Source organism: Strigops habroptila, chromosome 2 (genome assembly GCF_004027225.2).
Source record: "Strigops habroptila isolate Jane chromosome 2, bStrHab1.2.pri, whole genome shotgun sequence".
Lineage (NCBI taxonomy): Eukaryota > Metazoa > Chordata > Aves > Psittaciformes > Psittacidae > Strigops > Strigops habroptila.
Genome location: NC_044278.2, coordinates 121,215,890 through 121,241,311, shown reverse-complemented (window position 1 = coordinate 121,241,311; position 25,422 = coordinate 121,215,890). Strand labels below are relative to the sequence as shown.

The 25,422-nt window shown below is 47.4% G+C and overlaps 1 protein-coding gene across 4 annotated transcripts in view; it reads left to right on the top strand.

Annotated features, from left to right (window-relative positions):
* Positions 1-638: 638 nt before the first annotated feature.
* The window catches only part of FCHSD2 (FCH and double SH3 domains 2), a 144,280-nt gene continuing 119,496 nt past the window's right edge, over positions 639-25,422 (top strand). Inside the window, exons 1-2 of one of the 4 annotated variants that reach the window (XM_030475784.1) lie at positions 639-986; positions 3,611-3,708. In XM_030475784.1, the coding sequence (XP_030331644.1) occupies positions 966-986; positions 3,611-3,708 (119 nt within the window). In that variant the 5' untranslated portion in view covers positions 639-965. The remainder of the gene's footprint in view (positions 987-3,610; positions 3,709-25,422) is intronic. The other 3 variants (XM_030475786.1, XM_030475785.1, XM_030475787.1) reach the window with 3 other exon arrangements.

The window sequence follows — 25,422 nt, the reverse complement described above, 5'->3', positions numbered from 1 at the left end:
CCCCCTTGTACACCCCTTACACCCCCCGTGCACACCCTTGTGCACCCCTTACACCCCCCGTGCACCCCCTGCACTCCCTTATACACCCCTTACAACCAACGTGCACCCCCTTGAACACCCTTTACACCATCCGTGCACCCCCTTGTGCACCCCTTAACCCCCCGTGCTCCCCCGTGCACCCCCTTGTGCACCCCTTACACCCGCCGTGTACCCCCTTGTGCATCCCTTCCCCCCCGTGCACCCTCTGCACCCCCTTCTGCACCCCTTGTGCACCCCTTACACCCCCCGTGCACCCCTTTGAACACCCCTTACAACCCCGTGCACCCCCTTGTGCACCCCTGATACTCCCCTGCACCCTCTTGTGCACCCCTTAACGCCCCGTGCTTCCCCGTGCACCCCCTTGTACACCCCTTACCCCCCCCGCGCCCCCTTGTGCACCCCTCACCCCCCCGCGCCCCCTCCGTTTCCCCCCTCCCGCCGCTCCCGCTCTGCGCACGGCGCCCCCCAGCGGCCGCAGCGGAGCCGGCAGGGGGCGTTCCCTCCCTCCTCCTTCCCCCCCCCCCCCCCCGCTCTGTGGTGGCCGCTCCCGGCGCTGGCGGCCTCGCCTCAGGCGGGCGCGGATCCCCTCAGCGGGGCGCTCCCGAGCCGCGCTCCTTCTCCTTCTCCTTTTCCCCCCCTCAGCCCCGTCCCCGCCTTCCCGCCACCGCCTCCTTTCCCTCCCCGCTCCCCAGGGCCGGGACTCGGGACGCTGCTCGGCCGCTGCCCGTGAGGAAGAGGCGGCCTTTTCCCCCCCTCCCTTCTCCCTTTCCCTCCCCTTTTCCCTCCTCCCGCCGACCGGGACTCGCCCTGAACCGGGAGGGAGACGGTCGCTGCCCGCTCCTCCTCCTCCTCCACCTCCTCCTGCAGCGGGGGCCGCATCCTGCTGCCGGGGGGAGGGAATTGATGTGGAGACCCAGAGCAGCACCATGCAGCCGCCGCCGAGGAAGGTGAGGGCCCTCCCGGGGTGCTGAGGGCTCTGTGTGTGTGTTGAGGGGGGGTGAATGGGGCTGAGGGCTCATTTGGGGGGTGCTGGTAGCGATGGGGTGTGTTTAGGGCAGGGTGGTGGGGTCTCGGGGTAAAAGGGGGGGTTATGGGAGGTGGATGAGGGGGTCTGAGGGCTCGGGTGGGGAAGGGGGGGGCGGCAGGTTGGGCTGTGCTGTGGTGGAGCATGGAGGCAGGTCGGGAGAGGGAAAACAAGTGTTAGGAGGGAAAAAGGGGGTGAATTGGGGGTTGTGGGGCTTGGGGAGGGTGGCCCAGCAAAGGGGGGAATGGTTTAGGGGGGGTGGAAAGGGGAAGGGGGGGGTTTGGTGTGGAGGTGAGCTCTGGGGACATGGGAAGGGCTGGTGAAGGAAGGGGTGCGAGGGGGGCAATGGTTGGGCAGCGAGTTTTGGGGTACTCCCAATACCCAGTGGAGCTGGTTCAAATGGAGGAGAGCAATGGCTGGGTAGGGCTGGAAGAGGGGGCAATGACTGCAGAGGGTGCACAGAGGTGTTGAGACAGCCTGTATCAGTTGTGGGTGCTATTGGCTGTGTTTTGGGGGCTCAGCCGTGTTGGGGTGCTATGGTGGGTTGATGCCACCATCGGTGGGTTGGTTGTCTTGGTGCAGAAGGTCATGTCTGGAGTTGATGCAAGGATGCAGGGTATCCCGGCATGTCTCAGGAGCGACCAGGGGCAGCCAGAAGTGTGCAACATATGTGTGATGGGAACAATCTGCAGATGCAGCGGGGAGGCTTTTTTGTGTCCATGGGAATACAGGGTGCTTTGCTTTAGAGGGGGTCTGGTGTGGGAAGGGATGTAAGAAGGAATGTAGATACGGAATAAAGGCTGTTCCTAGGGTGGCTTCTCAGTGTGCAGGTTGTTATCTGGGCGACTTGAGCTGTAGTGGGGTCTTGAGCTATGTGTAAGTGCTGATCCATGGAGATTTATTGGTTAGTTATGCAGTGGGGTGGGGAGAAAAGGAGAGCTACAGCCGGAGGAGCAGGTCTCAGGATGGAGAAGCTGCTCCTTTACAGGCACCGTGGAAGGGAGTTTTGTGGGTTTGAGCTTGGTATGTGTTAGATATTCTTTGCTGCCCGGTTAGGGCTGTAATCATTTACAGCCTGATTGGCCGTAGCTCGCTGGGGATGTTCGAGATCTCTGATGTGAGGTTGAGGTTTCTTGCTGAGGAGATTGCAGGGGTTTGCCGGGTGGAGAACCATATAATAGTGGCTGGGAGAGCTTGGGAAGGGAGGAAGGCTTGAGAGGGAGCATTAAACAGAAATCCCTTGTCATCCCCAGTAGCCCTGGCAGGCAGCTGCAGGGAACATCTCTCCTTGGCTCATTCCTCCCTCTCGACCTCTTGTTTTGCGGGTGGACTCTGCTTTTGTTGAACCAGTTATTTCTGTTTCAGTTTGCATTTGGTGGCTTATTTATACTACATGTGTGGCGTTCTTTGCCTGTAGTATTTCGTGCGAGATTATTTCCATTACATGGGTCATCTTGTGTGGGTTTATTTATTTTGAGTAGGGTTTTCTTTTTCATATACAGATAAACCCCCAAATGCTGAAAGTTCATGTTAAAAACAGACATTTTTTTTCTGCTGAAAGTCAGGGGCATATGTGTGATTGTTAAATATTTTGGTCTCATGTGAAAAATGTGTCTTTATATAATGTTGGTTGAAGGGTGCTGGTTGCTGGGGGTTGTTTTCAGTGTTAAAATTGAGGAAGCTTTTGCTGGCTGATGAGATCTAAGGGCTTTTTGCCCTGCTACTGAAAAAGAGGGAATTTTGTGTCTTCTTCCTCTGTGAATTCTTCACCTCTTCCTGCACTGTTTGGCATTTCTGTCCTCCTGAACGCATAATGTCTTCAGATCATTTTTTAGGCCAATATATGGATTCCCTGTGATCACTAGAGGGCTTAAATGCCAAGACCTCTTGTTCTATAAAACCACCAACAAAACAAATTCCCTTCCAAAATGCACTCATTCCCTATACCTGTGCCAGTGGTGCTGCCAGTTATCCAGTTGGTTCCCCGAGTATTGAAATCTTAGCTTTGTGATCACAAGGGTCAAAGGGAAATGACACCAATCCTAAAAACAAAAGGTTGACCTTCTGAAGCCTTTTAGGGAGGGCTCTTTTGATCTGATGCACAAGCAAAACACAACTTGATGTTTAAGCTCTCTTTAAATGATAACAAGTGTAGGACAGTTTAATACATCTCAAAATTGGCCTGACTTGCACTAAAGTGCTAAATATATACATTATAGTGTAATTTCCCCCCCTGTGGCCTGTTTTTTTCTGGGTTTGGTGGGCAAAGCTCTTTTTCTTGCACACAAGCTCCAAGGTTTTGGGGTAAAATTGCACTTTTTGGTAATGATTGGGCCTAAGTATGAGATTCTTGCCATGTGCAGTGTAAGCCCGCTGTGGTGGCAGCACTTCCTGAAGTCAGCCTTTATGAATGTTAAACTGCACTCTTAACTCCCTGTTTGAAATGTGCCGTTTCACAATAGGTGAAGGACACAAATTGTGGCTTTTTCTTGTTGAAATCCTTTAAACTCTCCAGCAAATATATGTGGTCTGTGGTTTGTTTTGTAGGTGAAAGTTACACAGGAGCTAAAAAACATTCAGGTTGAGCAGATGACAAAACTTCAGGCCAAGCATCAGGCAGAATGCGAGCTACTGGAAGATATCAGGTAAGGTTACAGCGAATGCTACCAAAAATTCCTTTAAGGTCCAGTTTTTGGAAGAACATTGGAGTTACAAAACTCCAGGAACTGACGATGGAATTTCCTCTTTGGATTTCCTGCTTTTAGGCTGTTAAAGTTTTGACACAGCTGGAAATTATAACTGGAGCTAACACAATGCAAACCATTTTTTCTTCTCTTCAATGGGGGAAATGGTGAAAAAAAGCCCCTGTCACAAACAACATGCAAAAAGCATTGGTCTTTTCAGCAATATTTCTCTTTAAAATAGACCCAGACTTTGATTTACCAGTTTTAAGAGGCTGCTAAAATGATGAAAATATCTTAAACCCACTCATGATTTATGTCTCCTTTTGAACAATGCTTTTAAATGGATTCTATTTTTGACCAGAAACTTAGAAGAAGATATTTCCATTTAGAATTTAAAACTCTGCCTAGGTTAAGATCAATAGGGAAACATGACATAATTGTGGGGGTTTTAGCCTTCATTTTACCTAATGTGATTGCTCCTTTTGAAGTTAAAAGTTTCCCTTTAAGAAAACACAGTGGTTGGGGTATTGTATTATATGGAAGCTTAATAATTCCATTTGGAGAATCAGTTTCTAGGATGGTTCTTCTGTAGAGTATTCAGCAGTAAGTCCACTGCCATCCTGCTCTGCTTGGCAGTGTAGAGTCCACCCATTACTTATTTAAACGAGATGCCTTGCTCTATATTTGTATATAAAATGCAAACGTGTTGGCTTTGACAGCTGCTGGGCTGTTTGTCTCGCTCTCCCAGTGTCCTCTCTTCATAAATCACACTGTGGAGGCTTGAACCTTCTCTCCCCTGTTTTTCTTCTGTGGGTGTTGAGACACTTTTTTGTCTGGGCAAGATCACAGCATTCATTTCCTTCGATTCAAATGAGTGGCTGTGCAGTGTTTAACTACCAAATGCTGAGTAATAAGTAACAGACTGATCCAAGGAATTCTTTCCCCCCTGGATAGAAACTTATTTTTAGAACATCCAGACCAGGTACTGCTGTTCTAGTCCAGGTTTTGTTGGCATTTCCTATTTTTCAGGAGCTTATAATTGCTTCAGTCTGTGTTCTGCTGAAAGATGTCATAAGCGTTATTAGCCTGTGGTTACAAAAACAGGAAAACGTGAAAATGCCCACTTAAAAATACTTTTCTTTCATGTAATTTGATTTTTCCACAGTTAATTTATGAATTTGGATGTTATGGATTAAGAAACTGGGTTAATGTATTTAATTCACTACCACAGTCACTAAATGTGCACAGTCTGTCCAGCAGTCTTGTTGCGAGCAATCTGCCTTTGCAGAATCACTGCCTGGATTTACAGATTAAACATTCCTTAAACATGGAATGATGTGATAGGATAGGACAGCTCTGTTGTGTTAATGATTTATTCAAATACCAGATAACAGAATAAGAGAGAACAAGAGAATTTCTGCTTAAAAAGAGTACAAACTTGGTTTGTGATGCAGGGGCCTTTTAATTGCGTCTTGCTGGGAAGGGGGAGCTGGGCTTTGAGGACTTGGTGGTGTTGGTGCTGTGCTGGCTGGTGTGTGACACTCGTGTGAGATGTTGGGTGTCAACCTCATCATCCCATTACTGGCGTGTTTATAACTGTATTCAGAATATGCAGCCACCGTGATTCCGGAATGTTCCAGAAAGCAATGCTCCCTGGAACCACACACAGGATCTTTTTGTCTCTGGAACACAGAATGCTTTTTATGGAAAGCACCCTGCTGTTATCCCAAAGTATTAAATTCTAACTGAAAACTGTTTGTTTATTAAGAGTTGGGAGAGTTTGGGTCCTTTCATAGCGCTGGTGGAGGCTTTGGGCACTGCAGGAGTAGGACTTCATACTCTTTCAGTTACACTGCTCTGAATTCTACAAACTCAGCTGCTGCAGTGGCACCAGGGAACTCTGAATACGTGCCTTGCAAGCTAGTGATTAAGAATGCATTTAAAATTCACATTTAAAAATGTTAAATAATTAAAACAATCCCTGTATTTATTAGCATATAAATGCAAGCATTCAAATCACACAGGCAATCCTTAAACCATAGGATCCGTGTAGGATTTCAAACTCTTAATTGCATTTTTTCTGTCATTTTAGTTCAGTTTTGTATACAACTAAAAAGAAAGGACACAAGGCAAAGATCAGAAAGTTCTCTTATGAATCCTTGAAGAACACAACCATTGTGGAGTGTATTAGCAGATGATTTTTGGCAGCCCACCAGATCATAAGCGTACTTGCCATTCCAGTAGCTTTGATATCTTTATGCAAAACTGGGCACTGCTTTAAATGTTTGTAGTTTGAAGGCTTAAACTATGTCATTTGGAGAGGATAAAGATTCAACTACTCTTTATTCCAAACAGGATTCTTCTTGGTCAGGGTTGTGGCTTATCACAGAAGGTTCATCATTCTAGGTGTAACTACCTTTTCTCCAGCCCCTCTGCAGATATTTAATAGCCTTGAGGGCTGCACGTAACCAAAACCACCCTGTTTATTTAAAGTATGGCATCTTTTTGAGTGATAATACAGTGTTTTGTATGCAAGGGTGTAGATTTGACAGGCTGAGAAAGTTGGGGCTGTTCAGCCTGGAGAAGAGAAGCTGCGTGGAGACCTCAGAGCAGCTTCCAGTGTCCGAAGGGGGCTACAAGGATGCTGGAGAGGGACCTTCCTCAGGGACTGGAGTGATAGGACAAGGGGAGATGGGTTTAAACTTAAACAGGGAATATTTAGGTTAGATACAAGGAAGAAGTTCTTTACTGTGAGGCCCTGGCACATGATGCCCAAGGAAGTGGTAAATGCCCCATCCCTGGCAGTGTTCAAGGCCAGGTTGGGCAGAGCCTTGAGCAACATGTTCTAGGGTGAGGCATCCCTGCCCGTGGCAGAGGGGTTGGAACTGGATGATCTTAAGGTCCTTTCCAACCCAAACCAGTCTGTGATTCTATGATTTAGGTCCTGGAGGCTGGGAAGAAAAGGCAACATGTTTTTTGCTTGTGGGAAGCATACCTGAGACTTGACACAACTCTGTGCTGGTTGAGTGGAAAGCTTTAGTGGGAGTTGGACAACTTTTGACACAACACGGTATCTATTTAAAAGGCAAAATAAATATCCATTGCAGTCTTCACAAACTCTGTTGTGTTTCTCTTCTCTGTGGAAGCTCAGTAGCGGTAAAGCTGAATTATCTTTTCATGACTTGACAAGACTGTAATACAAAATGTGTTTTGAAATGTGTTAGCAAATCAGTTTTAAAAATACATCTCTGTCTTTAGGATCTCGATTTGGCTTTTGGTGTTACATTGCTTCAGACTTAGTGACTGGGGAATTTGTGGAACAAGTGATTCAGGATGCTTTTAGGCTCATTGGCTCCGTTTTAGGCATGACATATGTTTATCTTCTGGAGCTCTCTAAAGCTCCCATCCCCTTTCATGTGGTAGATATGTGCTGGCATTGCTATAAAAAGGTTGTCTTTCTGCAACTGTGCTGGAGAAGGAGGTTTTTCCCCCTGAAAGGTAAACGTAGGTTTCGTTGCTGTCAACCAGAAACCCTTCCAAGTTTCTCTATGCCTAGAAGTTACTGCTTCACACTCTCCACACCTGCCTGCTTTTAGGCTGCAAGTTAATTCGGTATATTTCTTTTCCAGGGGCAAACTGTGTTCTGAATAGCTGAATTTAACAGAGGTGTTGGAATTTTTCATAGGTTTTCTTTTGGTTTGCAAAATTTCTTTAAAGATTTCTTTGTTTGGTGGTAGGAAATAAGTCACACGTAGTAGTCTGAAGCTGTCCATAGTTTGCTGGGACATTGGCATGCTTTCCTTTTGTGTGTGTGCACATGTCTGCAAAGGTGTAAAGCAGATAATTCATATTTTAAAGATGTATAATCCATATTTTAATTCAATTTGGTGTTTCTGTATTGTATTTGTATATATTATATGCTACAGGCTATATAAACTTGTTAGGCGATAGTTGCTTTACGTTGAAGGTTATCTCGAGGCCTGCTTTGTGTGACTTTACAGTTTTTGCTAGATTTACATTAGATCTAAGGCAGAAGCTCTTCCCTGTGAGGGTGCTGAGGCGCTGGCACAGACTTTTCCCAGAGAAGCTGTGGCTGCCCCATCCCTGGCAGTGTTCAAGGCCAGGTTGGACACAGGGGCTTGGAGCAACCTGCTCTAGTGGAAGGTGTCCCTACCCATGGAATGGGTTGGATCTGGAGGAACTTTAAGGACCCTTCCAACACAAAACAGTCTGGGATTCTATGAAAATGGCTTTTGAAAAACTTCTTTGCTTTCATGTTTTGCCAGAGAGAGTGAGGCTGTGGTTCTATGGCTGTTTCAATCTGTTCTGAAGTCTGGACTGCTGTTGAAGGGGCAGCTCTGCTTGCCAACTATTTCTCCTGTCTCCCTGTAGCAGCACAAGGATGAGTGAGCCGTATGGATTAGGAAACTCACCCACCTGAAGTCAAAACTTTCCTGACTTTTCTGCCTAAAAGGGGTATTCTTTGGATAAATCCTTTCCCTAATCCAGCTTCCTCTGTGGTTGCACAAGTGCTGCTGCCATGAGGGGTATGAGGAAGAGTACCTGAGGAAGGAGAGGGAAAGCAGTCCTGTACAGTAGCAGCCCAGTTCATGTGTGGTTGAAGTCACTGTAACCACAGCCTCCTGCTCCCAATCCCTGCTGCCACTTTGGGAACTACAGAGCTGGAAAGGCCTCTTTATTTAAGTCTTAGCTATTTTTTGCTGTCTGGATGTGTTGATCCTGCATTGCTTCATCATTTTAAGTCTGTTGACTGTACAGTGTGTTGAAAATAGATGTAAAGATTCCATGATTTCTGGCTGAAGTGGATTAACAATACAGTCCTTGCATTTGTTGGGTCCTGAATTTAACTTTTCTTCACATTCTACTAAATTCAGAGTGGAAAAGGAATTGCCAAAATCATAAGCTCATAATCCTTGTGTGCTCCTGATCCAGATGTATTGGAGCATCTCCGAGGCCTCCTCTGGCCTCGCTCCAGCAGCTCCACGTCCCTCTTGTGCTGCTGCCCCAGAGCTGGATCAGGACTGCAGGGGGGGGCTCCCCAGAGTACAGCAGAGGGGCAGGATCCCCTCCCTGACCTGCTGCTCACGCTCTGGGGGTGCAGCCCAGCACACGGGGGGGTTCTGGGCTCAAGCACACACTGAAGCTGGGTCATGGGGAGCTTCTCCTCACCCTGCACCCCAAGTCCTTAGGCTGCTCCATCCAGTCTCTGCACAGCCTGTGTTTTCTATCTTCCATCCTCTGATGATTGCTTCTTGCTGCTGATTTGTCAGCCTATCTTTTTGTTTTTCCTCCCAGACACTTCATCTCTTCCCTGGTCCTTTCTTGATCCAGTTCTGACTTTGTGAATTTTAATTCTTGAGCATCACCTCTGTTTCCAAGGTGCTTTTGTATTTCCTGTTCAGCACTACCACTTCTGCCTGTTCGGGTTGTTAAGCCTCAGTTTACTTCCTAAGTGGGGAGAACTTTTGGGGTCTTCCTCAACAATCCGAGCCCTGTCTGACCTCGGGTGCTGTTTCCCTGTCAGCTGGGCTGTCACTTCCCTCTGCTCCCCTGAGACATAGCAGGATGGATGTGAAGTGTGTGGGTCAGAGAACAAGGAACTTACTGGGGTTTTGTGTTTATGTGCTCAGGATGAGGACAAAGTACTACTTCACCATCTCAAACTCCGTGTCTCATTCCTGTCATAACAAGCTTGAGTGAGCAGTACAGCTAGTTAAGGAAAAAGAAGTATGAATGAATATGTGTCTGTAGATAACTGGTTGCTGCTAGTTTTAACATGTCATTTTATGCACTGAGTTATGCTCCACTTAATAGTAGGCTTTTGGTATGAATAAACTTTATACTCCCTGCTGGAATTCAGCTGTGCTTCTGTAACCTCACTGATGATGTTGGGAGGTTCGTGATAAGGTTTACAGCAACTCTGGCTGTGAGTCAAGCTGCTGAAGTAGAAACTAAAAACTAGAACTGCAGTTCCAGTTTTAAATACAGCAAATCTAATAGAGCAGCTTCAACACAGATCACTTAACAGGTAATTGTGTTAGGGAATCATCTCGTCACAGTATGGATAGTGCTGCAGAAGGATAAGGAACTGGGAAAGAAAACTGTAGAAGAACATGTATTTAGATATGTATATAGGCATATGTATTAGGGTGCTGGAAACTGAGGAGAAAGCATTTTCCTGCCCTGAGGCAAAGTGGTGGTGAGGAGTTTCCCTTTCTTCCTGCCCTTCCTCCAGCTGCAGGGAATGCAGTTTGTTTGGATGTCCTTGAACCCTGTGCTGGGCTCCAGAGCATGTTTGCCTCTGCCTGGTATCTGATGGGGCCCTATTTTTCATGAGACCAGGTTATTCCAAGCCCCAGCCTCGAACACTGCCAGGGATGGGGCAGCCACAGCTTCTCTTTTCCTTTATACTGCTCAGAAGTTTGTCCTTCATCACCACAATTCCTTTCTCCTTCAAGGTCATTCGGTCCATTCCCAGATGCAGTGCTTGCCTCTGGCGTTGGTGGCTTTATTTGAGCAGGAGCAGAGGGATTTTTCTGTGCTTCCAGCTTCTGAAACCTTCAACCTGCCCAAGTGGAAAACAGAATTAGGAAAACTCATGGAAACTGTATAATGTTGTTTGACTCACGCTCAAGAGGATTTCTTTGTACAACCACTAGATCTAAAAGCTTAATCTTTTACTTTAAAGCTTGCCATTTTCTTAGGAGTTGTTGCTAGTTCTTCCCTCTGGGCTTGATCTTTCTCACTACTAGTGAGTATTATGTGTTCCTTATTTATTCAGCTCAGTAGCTGAGGACAGAGCATAACTCTTTGCTAGAACACTAAAAATGCAGAAATCTCAGAAATTTAGGGAACTCGGTGGTGTTACTCTGAATAATATTCCATATAAAGCTACCACAGGCTCTGTGGTCTGGGCACGTTACCTATAATTAGGCAGTGCTTTAATGAGATGCTCACATTCTTGATGGAATTAAAATCTAGGGATGTTTTGACTGGAACTGTTTGAGGGAAGCTTGGAATGTACCTAAAAAAGCTGTTGCCTACTGGGTGTGGAAGTCCAAGTTTTGAGCAGAAAAGCCCAGGTTTGGGTAGAAACACAGCCCCAGTGTAATGCTTCAGGCCTATCTTGGCACAGTGACATTGAGAAATGGGCCACACTCCTTCAGGATTTGCTTTATCCCTGACATAAAAAAAAGGAAGAGATCTTCTGTTTCACTATTTCCAAGTAGCTTTACAGTGTTGGGTTAACTGATGGAGGGTAAATCATCAAAAGATGATTGTTCTGAGGTTGTAGAAGAGTGTAAAAAAAACCCCCCAACAAACCATTTCTCGCATCAGAAAGAAGATGAATTTCTTCTCTCCATTTTAGCTGCAAGGTTTGCATTTGAATGAGCTTTTGTTTATTAAAGCAATTCCAACACATGCCATGGAAGTCTGAGTTTTGGTTTTGTTTTTTTTTTAAGGGCTTGTGCTTTTTTTAGGAGCCTGCAGGAGAATTCAGGCTTCTTCCATGAGCTCTGAGCCCTGTGCCTGTGGTGTGCAGTTGTCTTGGAGGACAGGAAAAGGAGGATTCTGGTTTGAAGTACAACACACACTTTCTTTGCCAAAAGTTGCATTTGCAGTGTTGCCTCTGCCCCCTTTTTAAGAATGAATTCTTTAGCGTGCAGAAAGCTGTGTGGGGTTTTATTTTGTTCTGATTTGATTTTCTGAGTCCTGTGTCCAGCTCTGGGGCCCCAGACACAAGAGGGACGTGGAGCTGTTGGAGCGAGGCCAGAGGAGGCCACGGAGCTGCTGCGAGGGCTGGAGCAGCTCTGCTCTGGAGCCAGGCTGAGAGAGCTGGGCTGGGGCAGCCTGGAGAAGAGAAGGCTCCTGAAGGGGAGCCCTTAGAGCAGCTCCAGTGCCTAAAGGGGCTCCAGGAAACCTGGAGAGGGGCTTTGGCCAAGGGCCTGTAGGGACAGGCCAAGGGGAATGGCTTTAAGCTGCCAGAGGGGAGATTGAGATGAGCTCTGAGGCAGCAGCTCTTCCCTGTGAGGGTGCTGAGGCGCTGGCACAGGGTGCCCAGAGAAGCTGTGGCTGCCCCATCCCTGGCAGTGTTCAAGGCCAGGTTGGACACAGGGGCTTGGAGCAACCTGCTCTAGTGGAAGGTGTCCCTGCCTGTGGCAGAGGGTTGGAACTGGAGGAGCTTGAAGGTCCCTTCAACCCAAACCAGTCTGGGATTCTCTGACTATGAGAGTATGGCCTTTCCTGGAGCTAAGTACCATTTTTCACCACAGTGTTCCTTGGCAGAGCTCTAGAAAACCAGCAGTTGAGATGCAGTCCTATAAAGTTGCCTTTGTTGCAGATATTTATGGTGGCAATTGCAAGGTGTAGCTGACAACCAACCAAGTTAGGTTTGGATATCAGAATACACGACAGGATAATTTTAAAGAAGCAAAAAGCTTTTCCTTTGATCTGCTTGATCAAACCCAAGCCCGATCCTGTAGGAAAGGCTTTCCCTTGGAGGCTCTAAGTATTTATAATCCCAACTCTTACTTCCAAACCCCCATATGTCAGGGGAATTGAAGATCTTCAGGACATACCACAAATGTCATGATAAGCTGTATTGGAAAGAGGAAGAGCATTCTTATCATTCCAGACACAATTAGAGTAGCCTGGCTTAATTTCCTATGGTGCTGTGTTGTATTTGTTTCATCTTGTTTGCTAGGAAAGGGGTTTAGTTTGCAGGTTTTGCATCCTTTGCCAATAGTGCTTATAGCATCTTCTGCAGACAGTGCTGTCAGCATTTTTAGTGTAACCTACACACAGAGTATTGCAAACAATACCTGCTGTGGCTTGGGACAGGGAGGCTATTGATAAAGGACACTCTGTCTTTTTCATCTACCTTCAGGATGGAAGATGTTTCTCCTCCTGCCCTGCATGCCAGCCTTGTCTTTCCTCTGGAAGTTTAGACCTTCACAGGTGAACATGATGCTCCCCATGCCCTGGCTTCAGTGTGTGCTTGAGCCCAGAACCCCCCGGTGTGCTGGGCTGCACCCCTAGAGCGTGAGCAGCAGGTCAGGGAGGGGATCCTGCCCCTCTGCTGTGCTCTGGGGAGACCCGCCCTTGCAGTCCTGATCCAGTGCTGGGGCAACAGCACAAGAGGGACGTGGAGCTGCTGGAGCGAGGCCAGAGGAGGCCCCGGAGCTGCTGCGAGGGCTGGAGCAGCTCTGCTCTGGAGCCAGGCTGAGAGAGCTGGGCTGGGGCAGCCTGGAGAAGAGAAGGCTCCTGAAGGGGACACCTTAGAGCAGCTCCAGTGCCTAAAGGGGCTCCAGGAAACCTGGAGAGGGGCTTTGGACAAGGGCCTGTAGGGACAGGCCAGAGGAATGGCTTTAAGCTGCCAGAGGGGAGATTGAGATGAGCTCTGAGGCAGAAGCTCTTCCCTGTGAGGGTGCTGAGGCGCTGGCACAGACTTTTCCCAGAGAAGCTGTGGCTGCCCCATCCCTGGCAGTGTTCAAGGCCAGGTTGGACACAGGGGCTTGGAGCAACCTGCTCTAGTGGAAGGTGTCCCTGCCCGTGGCAGGGGGTTGGAACTGGATGAACTTGAAGGTTCCTTCAACCCAAATGAGTCTGGAATTCTGTGACCCTGTTCATCTGCTAGTGAAGCCGATTCTGTGTTAGTCTAGTTCATGGTCCATTACATTCTGTCTTGCGGGCACAGATTCTCGTCTCTTGCCTCTGTGAGGAGGGTGTGGTGAATAGCAGGAGACAGTGTTACACCACCAGACCTGGCTTCACTGATGTGTTTTTGACCGTGTGCTAAGCTGGCTCAGAACAAGTTCCATTTTTGCCATGCTGAAAATACCCTCTGGCACGTTGTGAACACTGAATGTTGGCAATGGTGGTGTTTGTGCCACAGAACTAGAGTTAAATCAGGAAGTAAAAACTTGTCTGTGGTCCGTCATGCAAGTGGTGTCACAGGCTGGTGTTCCTAAGACATAATAATATGAAAGAAGATACTGTTCTTCATAGAAGCTGATGTGACTTGGAGAATATGATGGTGGTTGTTGTATCTGAAGTGGTTTTCATATTTTTACTTAAATGTTATAATGGAGACCTGTGTTTATTTTGTGTCTCATAAAGGCCGCTTGAACCTGATACAAGATCAGAATCCTGGACTGGTTTGGGTTAGAAGGGACCTTAAAGCTGCTCCAGCTCCAACCCCCTGCCCTGGGCAGGGACACCTTCCACTAGAGCAGGTTGCTCCAAGCCCCTGTGTCCAACCTGGCCTTGAACACTGCCAGGGATGGGGCAGCCACAGCTTCTCTGGGAAAAGTCTGTGCCAGCGCCTCAGCACCCTCACAGGGAGGAGCTTCTGCCTCAGAGCTCATCTCAATCTCCCCTCTGGCAGGTTAAAGCCATTCCCCTTGTCGTATCTCTATTGGCTCTAATCAAAGGTATCAGAATGGATGCTGAAGATCCTCTTCAGAAACACAATATATGTTATAGACCTGTTTGGCCAGTCCTCTTGATGGTGCATGGTGGGCAGGTCCTTTTAATGTCCAGCATTCTCTGTTCAGGTCAAGTCTGGTTTCGTGGTCAAAAGGGGTGGCACGTCCCATCTGCCCTCAGGAGGCCTTGAGAACTTTGTGCCTTTTCAATTCTAGTGAGTGGGAAGCTTGTCCTGGCAAATGAGGGAAAGGAGATTATCAGGTCATAGCTCAGGTAGATACTCTTTGTAGGGGAAGCAGAGGTAAAAAGGGGTTAATTTGGGGTTTATAGAAGCCAGTGTAGTGTGGTTATCTGGACTGCAGAGATCTTAGTACTGTCTTACTTTGCTGATCATCGAGATCAGTTTCTCCTGCTCCTACTGGACTCTTAACCTAGCTGTTATCTTCTATTACAGTTGATGATTTTCATTTTATGATCCTTATGCATCTGATTGAGATGAGCTCTGAGGCAGAAGCTCTTCCCTGTGAGGGTGCTGAGGCGCTGGCACAGACTTTTGCCAGAGAAGCTGTGGCTGCCCCATCCCTGGCAGTGTTCAAGGCCAGGTTGGACACAGGGGCTTGGAGCAACCTGCTCTAGTGGAAGGTGTCCCTGCCCGTGGCAGGGGGTTGGGACTGGAGGAGCTTTAAGGTCCCTTCAACCCAAAACAGTATGTTTTTATCTTCTAAAGTCAATGAGCTTGTTCAATCTTCTTGGGCATTTACTTCAGTAAGAAAGAATGTAAAAAAAGGGGGTTCTGCATTCATATATTCAAAAATGGGCTATAAAAAAGGGCAAAACCTAATCAAGTCATAGTCATTGCAGCAGAGTGCCTGCAGTAAACAGAACTGGTGTGTAATGGCTCAATGTGGTGCTTTGCTGTTTGGGTATTTTTTATTGTAGGCTTTAAAATTTTCATAACTTTTTTCCAGAACACATTATAGGAACCTGTGAAGTGAAAGGCTTTTTAGTGGATTCATGTTTGCAAGTGGTTGTGTTTCTGCCTGATGTAAACGCAGAATTTCCAATCAATAATTGAGGAATGAGAGTAAAAGTAGCTAAAACCTAATGTATTGAATTGTAATTTTTCCCTTTTGTCCGCATGTAGATTCTATTCTATTTTTAATGTTGTTCTTAACGTTCAGAGATGTTCCTTGTCACAGTCTGTTATTTGAAGTGTTCCTTTCTTCATGCTTGTGAGAATGCAGTCAGATTCCGTCTCCAGTGGCTCCAGGCAGGTTCTTCACTCACATCTCTCTCCTCGAGTGCTTCCTCCAGCAACCTCTATTAATGAGAGAGACAAAACATGTCGGTGTCTCATTGGGTGAGAAGAGCTCAGCCACGCACGAGGCTTCGAAGATTTGTGGTGGTAAAGCCACTAATACAGTTATTTAGAGTCACAGAACCCCAGAGTGGTTTGGGTTGAAGGGACCTTAAAGCTCCTCCAGTCCCAACCCCCTGCCCCGGGCAGGGACACCTTCCACTAGAGCAGGTTGCTCCAAGCCCCCGTGTCCAACCTGGCCTTGAACACTGCCAGGGATGGGGCAGCCACAGCTTCTCTGGGAAAAGTCTGTGCCAGCGCCTCAGCACCCTCACAGGGAAGAGCTTCTGCCTTAGATCCAACCTGAACTTCCCCTGTTTCAGTTTGAACCCATCACCCCTTGTCCTATCGCTCCAGTCCCTGATGAAGGTCCCTCTCCAGCATCCCTGTAGCCCCCTTCAGACCCTGGAAGCTGCTCTGAGGTCTCCACGCAGCTTCTCTTCTCCAGGCTGAACAGCCCCAATGTTCTCAGCCTGGCTCCATACGGGACCTGCTCCAGCCCCTGATCATCCTTGTGGCCTCCTCTGGACTTGCTCCAACAGCTCCATGTCCTTCTGATGCTGAGGACCCCAGCACTGCACACAGTGCTGCAAGTGGGGTCTCAGGAGAGCAGAGCAGAGGGGCAGGATCACCTCCATACAATACTGAGCATCAAGAAGTTGTTTTTTGGGCTCTGCTATATTCTGTTTGCATATTTAGAGGGGAGGAATAAAAGGGAGGAGGCAAAGAACCCAACAGGCCACATTTTTTCTTGAGGGCATGATAGTTTGAAGCTGATTGCAGATCAAAAGGGCTTTTAGAGATGTTTGAATAGAAGAAATGAATTTGTGCATTTTGAGAGACATTCCTGGAAATACTTGGGAAGGCTGGATATTTGAGGAATTGCTTAGAATTACTTCCTAAGGGTAGAAAAAGCAGAAGAATTGTGGTTTGAATTCACTGTGAAGAATGACAGAGGTGGGGGCCTGGATTTTTTATTGAAGAGATAAAACGGACCCAAATACCCAAATAGTTTTCTGACTTTTAACAATGTTGAATCACAGAATAGTTTAGGTTGGAAAGGACCTTTAGATCATCCAGTTCCAGCCTCCTGCCATAATGAAAGAGTTGTATTCTTTTGGCATAATTGTGGGGTTTCTACCTTGAAACATCACCACATGTTGAATTGCTGTTCATGTTTGATGTAAAATCAAAGTCTGTCCAGCCAAAAACCAGGCAGAGACAGAGGAGAGATGCTGGAATGACTTGGGGCTGTTGAGCCTGGAGAAGAGAAGCTGCGTGGAGCCCTCAGAGCAGCTTCCAGGGTCTGAAGGGGGCTCCAAGGATGCTGGAGAGGGACCTTCATGAGGGACTGGAGTGATAGGACAAGGGGTGATGGGTTCAAACTGAAACAGGGGAAGTTCAGGTTAGATCTAAGGCAGAAGTTGTCCCCTGTGAGGGTGCTGAGGCGCTGGCACAGACTTTTCCCAGAGAAGCTGTGGCTGCCCCATCCCTGGCAGTGTTCAAGGCCAGGTTGGACACAGGGGCTTGGAGCAACCTGCTCTAGTGGAAGGTGTCCCTGCCCATGGCAGGGGTTGGAACTGGAGGAGCTTTAAAGTCCTTTCCAACTCAAATCATTCCACGATTCTATGATTTGAAGCTCAGGCTTTTTTGCTAAGGAAGACAACATAATTCTTGTTATTACATGAGTCTTTCATCTGTAAGCCTGCAGAATTTTGAGGCCAGTATCCAAAGATTGGTTAAAGTTGGTGTTTCAACCTACCTGTGGCAGGGGTGAAGTAGCTTCATTATCTCTAACACAGGGGAACTAAATCCTCTATTTGCTGTTGGCTCTGTAGCAGCTACTGGGCTTTAGGCACTCAAGAAATAGTATAAAATCTACCTAAAGAGCTTGAGCATCATCTAGTGTGTGGCTGAAGCCTGATCAAAATGTTCTTTAATGCCTTCTCCTACACGTGATTCCCATTTGTGCTCCCTTTTCTTTTGGTGAGAGGTTCCTCTCTTCCTTTTTGCCTTTACCAATGCGCCTGAGTGCAAGTAGGAGCGAAGATATGTTTCTTTTCCTTGACATCAAGGATGGAGATGTTGTTATTCCTGATTTCCTGCGGAGACTTGGACTTCTGACCAGTTGTATTGTGTGTCCTGCAGCCAAGTCACCGTTACCGCAGAGCTCTGCTGTGCCAGAGGAATGCGGCTGTTGACAGTGATCTTTGTTCTGGAGGTTGGGGTAGTCTTTTAAACACCCCAGGCCAGGATTGTGGAGCATGTTGAGCTTTGATCTTCCCCCAAAAGTTCGTTTCCCTTTGCAGGGGTGCTTTGATGTTCTCTACTTGCTGAAGCTGATGAATGCCAAGTTCTTCGCCATGGAGGTGCTTCCATCCAGTTAATAACTGAGACCAGATCTTTTCCACCAAAGGGATGATCTTGTGAATCCAGCCACATCCAAATACTTTACTGCACTCAAGTGAGCAAATACATCTCCATGCTGTAGAAGTTCATCTGTTGAAAAGGTCAAGAAGGGGATCCTGCCCCTCTGCTGCACTCTGGGGAGACCCCCCCTGCAGTCCTGATGCAGCTCTGGGGCAACAGCACAAGAGGGACGTGGAGCTGCTGGAGCGAGGCCAGAGGAGGCCCCGGAGCTGCTGCGAGGGCTGGAGCAGCTCTGCTCTGGAGCCAGGCTGAGAGAGTTGGGCTGGGGCAGCCTGGAGAAGAGAAGGCTCCTGAAGGGGAGACCTTAGAGCAGCTCCAGTGCCTAAAGGGGCTCCAGGAAACCTGGAGAGGGGCTTTGGGCAAGGGCCTGTAGGGACAGGCCAAGGGGAATGGCTTGAACCTGCCAGAGGGGAGATTGAGATGAGCTCTGAGGCAGAAGCTCTTCCCTGGGAGGGGGCTGAGGCGCTGGCACAGACTTTTCCCAGAGAAGCTGTGGCTGCCCCATCCCTGGCAGTGTTCAAGGCCAGGTTGGACACAGGGGCTTGGAGCAACCTGCTCTAGTGGAAGGTGTCCCTGCCCGTGGCAGGGGGTTGGAACTGGGTGAGCTCTGAGGTCCCTTCAACCCAAACCAGTCTGGGATTCTGTGATTTTGACATCTTTTTTCCTTCTGGATTCAGCAGGTCAGTTCAGTGTTATGCTGCATGGGGCTGGGCCCTGTTTTGCTGACAGGGCTGGATAGATGTTAAAAATATTTTGCCTTATCTTCGTCTCACTATGCTGGTGAACTGCCAGGGCAGAGGCAACCTGGATCAGCAACTGCATTCTGCTTTTACTGTAGCTTTTGGTTTCATTCAAGAAAAATAAGTCTTACTGTACAACGCTCCTTCTCCCCCCTCCCAAAGTGCTGCTTTCATAAGTGAATTTCCAATTTAGTTGTATTAAAAACTGATTCTTAATTCCCAGTTAAGCACCTGAGCTGTGTTTGTCCTTGGGGAAGATTATCCTCTGTTGAGTTCCCTGTCCCAAGGTGTTAGTAGCATCTGATGCTCCTGCAGGTAGTGAGCAAGATCAAGAGAAGCTGGTGGCAAGAAGAAAAGACTTGTCATACTCCTTCAGGTATCTTTAGCAGGAGGCTGGTTGGCATTAGGCTGAAGTTTCTGCTTTTTGGGAACAGGATGGTGTGGGATTCTGGCTTTTCTCTCCCTGGGGTAGGAAATGATCAAAGCAGAACTGGAAATGGCTGGTTGTACTGAAAAGAACCTTTCCAGATGAAGTGGGTAGTGGTAAGGAATGCCAGCATTCCAGGAAAGGCCGAAGGAGCTGATCCTGCCCCTTTGCTCTGCTCTCATGAGACCCCACTTGCAGCACTGTGTGCAGCGCTGGTGTCCTCAACATCAGAAGGACATGGAGCTGTTGGAGCAAGTCCAGAGGAGGCCACGAGGGTGATAAGGGGCTGGAGCAGATCCTATATGGAGCCAGGCTGAGAACATTGGGGCTGTTGAGCCTGGAGAAGAGAAGCTGCGTGGAGACCTCAGAGCAGCTTCAGTGTCTGAAGGGGGCTCCAAGGATGCTGGAGAGGGACCTTCATGAGGGACTGGAGTGATAGGACAAGGGGTGATGGGTTCAAACTGAAACAAAGGAGATTTAGTTTAGATCTAAGGCAGAAGCTCTTCCCTGTGAGGGTGCTGAGGCGCTGGCACAGACTTTTCCCAGAGAAGCTGTGGCTGCCCCATCCCTGGCAGTGTTCAAGGCCAGGTTGGACACAGGGGCTTGGAGCAACCTGCTCTAGTGGAAGGTGTCCCTGCCCGTGGCAGGGGGTTGGAGCTGGATGAACTTGAAGGTCCCTTTAAGACAAACCACTCTGGGATTCGAGGATTCTATGAAACATGGGTGGCACTGTCAAGATTCCTAAAATGCAGCAGATGAGTGAGGAAAAACCTCCCTGGTTGTTTCCTGCTTCAAACCATTTTGCAGCTCCAGGATGAAAGAAGCTGCATGAATGATGGAATGTTTCTTGGCTTCTTCAGAAGCAAATGGGGATCAAAGACACTCCTCATATTCCTCTTTCCCAAATACTCCTGGTAGACTGTGTGAATTATCATGTGCTGGTGTGTTTCTAGATCAGAAATACCTTGAATATTTTGCATCTGCTTTGGGTAAGCCGTGGAAAAATACCTTTGTATTTGTGTAAATTGTGTCTTACAGAATCGCAGACTGGTTTGGGTAGAAAAGGACCTTAAGATCATCCAGTTCCAACCCCTGCCACGGGCAGGGACACCTTCCACTAGAGCAGGTTGCTCCAAGCCCCTGTGTCCAACCTGGCCTTGAACACTGCCAGGGATGGGGCAGCTACAGCTTCTCTGGGCACCCTGTGCCTGTATTTGCTTTGTTTCCCATTTTAAAACAAAACCTCATTAGTGCTCATTTTAAATACACTGAAGCTCCCAACCCAATCTTCATATGGACTAATGCTATAAAAGATGTATTTAATATTGAATGCCTTTAGTTTGAAAAGGGCAGATGAAACGTTCATACTCCCCTGCAGCTTCCTGGTTGTTCTTTTTGTTTCTTTTTTGTATTCTCCTAAAGGGAAAAGCTGTGTTTCACCCTTTTTTTTGTGTCAGGTTGTCATGTTTCTCTGCTCACATCCTCACCTGCTCATATTTTGCTGAGACAAATAGCTGAAAACATTGCCTAGGTTTGAGGTTACAGGAGTTCTCTCTATCTAGTGACAGAATTGATTCCTTTTGGCTCTGTTGCTAGTGGCAACTCATCCTAATCCCAAACTGTGCCGTGCTGTGATTTATGGGGAGTTTATGTTGTCTGGAATTGTTTTCTCTGTGCATTGCTGGAGGGTCATTGTTCAGGCACAAGTCAAAGATAGATAAAGAGAAAGATATTACAGTAGAAATAGTATATTGTAGGTGGTGTGGGTTCAATCTTTTAAATGATGAATAAAATCTGAGCTGAAAAACATGCTTAAAAGTGAAATCTGGGAGAAAATTGCTTTGTCATTTATGAGAGGTTTATGAAGGAGAAGCTTTTGATTCATTGGAAGCTTTTGGTGATACAAATCACTAATATCTCCTGTTTAAGCTCCAGTTGCCGTGTGGGTTTGCGCTGTCACGCTGAGTATTTGGCATATACATTAATAGTTTTCTCTACATTGGATAAATTGTACTGAGTGGTTTTTACACATGGGCATCACAGGCTGGAGAGGGTCCAGAGAAGCGCCATAAAGATGATCCAAGGGCTGGGCACATGGGGATAAGATCCCCCTGAGCCTTCTCTTCTCCAGCTGAACAGTCCCAGCTCTCTCAGCCTTTCCTCACCCATTGCCCAGTGCTTGGATCATCTTTGTGGCCCTTCTCTGGCCCCTCTCCAGCCCATCCACAGCTTTTTTGTACAGCAGGACCAAAACTGAGGACAATATTCCAGGGGTGGCCTGGCCAGCACTGAGCAGAGTGGGACAAGGACACCTTTATCCCTGTGGTGATGCCCTTGTTGATGTTCCCCAGCACCCTGCTGGGTTTCTTTGCTCAGCTGCTCACTGGTCACTCCTATGGAGCTGGTGTCCCTCGGGTCCCTTTCCCAGAGCTGCTCCAGCCGGGCAGATCCCAGCCTGTGCTGCACTCTGGGATTGGGTTTGCCCAGGGACAAGACCTGACCCTTGTCCTTGTTGAACTCCATCGGGTTCTTGTTATCCCACTCTTCAGCCTGTCCAGCTCATCCTGCAGGGTGGCTTCACCTTCCCAAGTGTCCACTTCCCCACTCAGTTTGGTGTCATTGGCAAACTTGGTCATGGGGCAGTTGATCCCATGTTCCAGATCACTGGCTTAGGATATTGTACCTTTTATTTCCTTGGGGAAAAGTGCAGTTTGAAAATGATGTGTGTTGTAGTAAGGAATTTATAGAGGAGAGAAGAGCTCTGATACTCTGCAGGATGTTTGAATTGTCCGTTCATCCCTTTGTGGGAAAACTTCAGGAAGCTCTATTCAGAAGTGACTAAGATTAAGACTAAAGAGGAGATAGCACAAAGAGTCTGTAAATTAAAATCAAGTTTCAAGAGAGTCCTCTTTTATACTTGCCAGAGAACTGGACAAACCCACTGAGGTGAATAGAAGCAAGGGCTGACTTTAAATGTGCTTCCCTACAGGAAAACCAGCTGCATTTCTTGACTCAGCAAGCAGAGAGCTTCTTGATGTTACAAAGACTTGTGCTTTAAGAGTTGTAAAGATGTTCTTCACACGTCTGCTGAGATCAGGCCAACCTGGAGTTGATTCACAAGCAGCAAATGTCACTGCCTTCTCGTGGTGGCTCATAGAGCTTCTTTGTGGGCAGAAGTTTAGGCTGTGGGTGACCTCGTGAGGGTGGTTTTGAGTTTGGCTTTCTGGGTTGTGTGCTTTCCCAGCTGATGGAGCTTGGTCTACTCAGCAATGACTGTATGAGTGGGCTCTTGTTCAAAGCCTTGGCCTGGAGGCCACATTCACACTGCACTGAGATATTTGTGGTGTCAGAACTGCAAACTATCCATACTTGTCGTGGGAGGAAGGCTGGGATTGCTTTTAGGAGGCCTGTCCAGACTTGGGCTTCCATGACCACAAATTGACTTCAGGACCAGGAGACACGCTGCCATGAGAGCAGAATCCAGCTTGTTCATGCAGTTGGTGGGTAGAATCTCCTGGGAAGCAGCCAGGAAGGGGAAATATGCCTGGATTAATGGCTTTAGCTTAGTTTTTCGAAGGAGGAAAGGAGCAAATCATCTCATTGTGTGGGAAGATGAGGAATGTCAGCAGAAGCCCCTTAAGGTTGAGCAAGGAGTGAAAGGAGAGGATACAATGAGTGAAAATGATGGGCAGCAAAGGAGTGTTAAAGCTTTGCTTCACTGCTGAAGCACAATCTCAGTTACACCTACAGCTGGTCAGGGACATCCAAGGAACACTATGGGAATGGTTTGAAAAGCCTGAGGACTTTGCAGCAGCAGAACTATTAGGGCTGTCTCAAGGGGCAGGGAAATACACTGTTGAGGAGAGGAAAAAGGACTGCACGACCATTTTCATTGGTAGCACAAAGCCTGAGCCAAAAACTAATGCTGGTTTCACTTCAGTTGTTTATGGAGTGAATTCTGGACTCTTAAGGCCACTTAACCCCCTCCCACTGGCCATGGTTATGGTTTCTGTTTTGCTGTAGATGGAACTTTGGAAGTGGAACAACTGTGAACTTGCTTGAGCTCACCTTCAGCTGCGTGGTGAGGAGGAGAAGACTCACAGTCACAGAATCCCAGCCTGGTTTGGGTTGAAGGGACCTTCAAGCTCCTCCAGTTCCAACCCCCTGCCACGGGCAGGGACACCTTCCACTAGAGCAGGTTGCTCCAAGCCCCTGTGTCCAACCTGGCCTTGAACACTGCCAGGGATGGGGCAGCCACAGCTTCTCTGGGCACCCTGTGCCAGCGCCTCAGCACCCTCACAGGGAAGAACTTCCTTATATCAACCTGAACTTCCCCTGTTTCAGTTTGAATCCATCACCCCTTGTCCTGTCACTACAGAAGTGTCCCTCTCCAGCATCATTATGGGCCCCATTCAGGTACTGGAGGCTGCTGTTGCTTTTCCTTTTTCCCTGCCAATGCCATGTTTGAACTTTATCTAAACCTAAGGAAGTTTCGAGAGCTTTCCAGCTGCCTGTCAGCTACTTGTGTTGAACCACAATGCTAATGGTGATGTCTTTACATCTTGTAGGCAGTGAAATGCTTCAGTGACTGCATTCCAGGCAAGGCTATTGCATTATTACATTTTCTGTGCTCACAGGAGTTGTGCTTGGCAAAGGAAAAGCCATTTTTTAGTGTAATTATGTCAACTCCCCGACCTCCAACAGTCCCTGAATTTGAAGCTGTGGCTACTTTGTGATGAAAATCGCTTCTGATCACTCAGCCTCTGTTGTTAGATGTATGTAGTGTTCAAATTGCCCCTTTGAAGTGGCACATTGCTTGCCTTTGCCTTTGAAGAACCACATGTGTGCTTACCTGGTGGAAAGGAGCCAACAGGAGACCCCTTCTGATTACAAGTATGTTTCTAATTTTACTACCCTGGTTTGTTGCACTCCAGCTTCTGAAGGCTGCCTATGGATAACTGCAGAAATCAGTGCTTTGCTGTGAAATAACATCCTTTAGACACTCAGAATATTATGGCTATCTTTCAAAATGCCTTTTTAGGGGTATTTCTATTTAGGGTAAACAGGAAAACACAGAGAGGAGCCTCTTACATGCAGCATTTGCCAGTCTTGACATGAGGAATCATTTCTGTAGATGAATTATTGTTCCAGGTGGGTTGTCTTTGTCTCTGCTGGACATGGAAAGGGAGCATTAATGCAGGTTGTTGCTGTGTGTATGGGTGTTCCTGAAGTACCTAATTAGGCACAGAGCTGCTGCTGTGCTGTTATCTCAGCATTTATTGCCAGCCACTGGCCTGCACCGAGCTACAGTGATGACTGGTGTTAGCCGAAGTGCTTCCAAATTCAGTTGTGTCTTTGTCAGTGTCATACCTGTCCTGGAGTTAAAAACCAGGTAAAAATTCACTTGTATGATACAGATTCATGATGATCCTCTAGTGGAAGGTGTCCCTGCCCATGGCAGGGGGTTGGAACTGGATGAGCTTTAAGGTCCCTTCAACCCAAACCATTCCATGATTCTATGGGTGATGTGGGCTGGCAGGAACCTCAGGAAGGTCAACAAAGGCGAATGCCAAATCCAGCCCCTGGAACACTCCAGCCTTGAGCAACAGGTCAGGCCGGGGCAGCCAGTTGGGAATTTCAGTGCCATCTTGTACATGAATATTTCAGGAATGAGCAGCTCACCATCAGGGTTCCTCCCTGGTGCTCATGGATTAGAATCTCTTTCCCTTGCTTAGAATAAATCCATCTCATCACTGTAAAAGCCATTTTAGATCTGTTTGGCTCTTCAGGGAGGTGGGGAATTGATATTTAACGCTGCATTTTAAGTTGCTGCATGCAGGTTTTGGTTTCAAATGTAGGTTGGGATATTTTGGAGGGGGCTAAACTGTGTCCATGCATTTATTCCCTGTTAGATACATGGGTTTAGGTTGTTCAGTAATGATTTTTGTCTCTGAATGGGACAAAAAGAATGCACAATCCCAATTTGTGATCCTAACTTGATATATAATGTTGGGGGTTGAGTTTTCTGGGATTACTCCCCTTCTTCCCTTTATTTTTTACTGTTTTGATGTTTTTAATGGAAAGTTTTGGAGGGAGTGTCTACTTCCATCTTAAAACCAGTTTAGTGTTAGCTTGGACATCCTTGCACAGCGTGTGTGTGCTCCAAGTGTGCATCAGAAGCAGGAGTTGCACAGTCATCATGTTCCACTGGCAGATGTTCCAGCGGTCGGGAATTATTCTTGATCTGCTTTATGGGAAGCTGGAAATTTAGA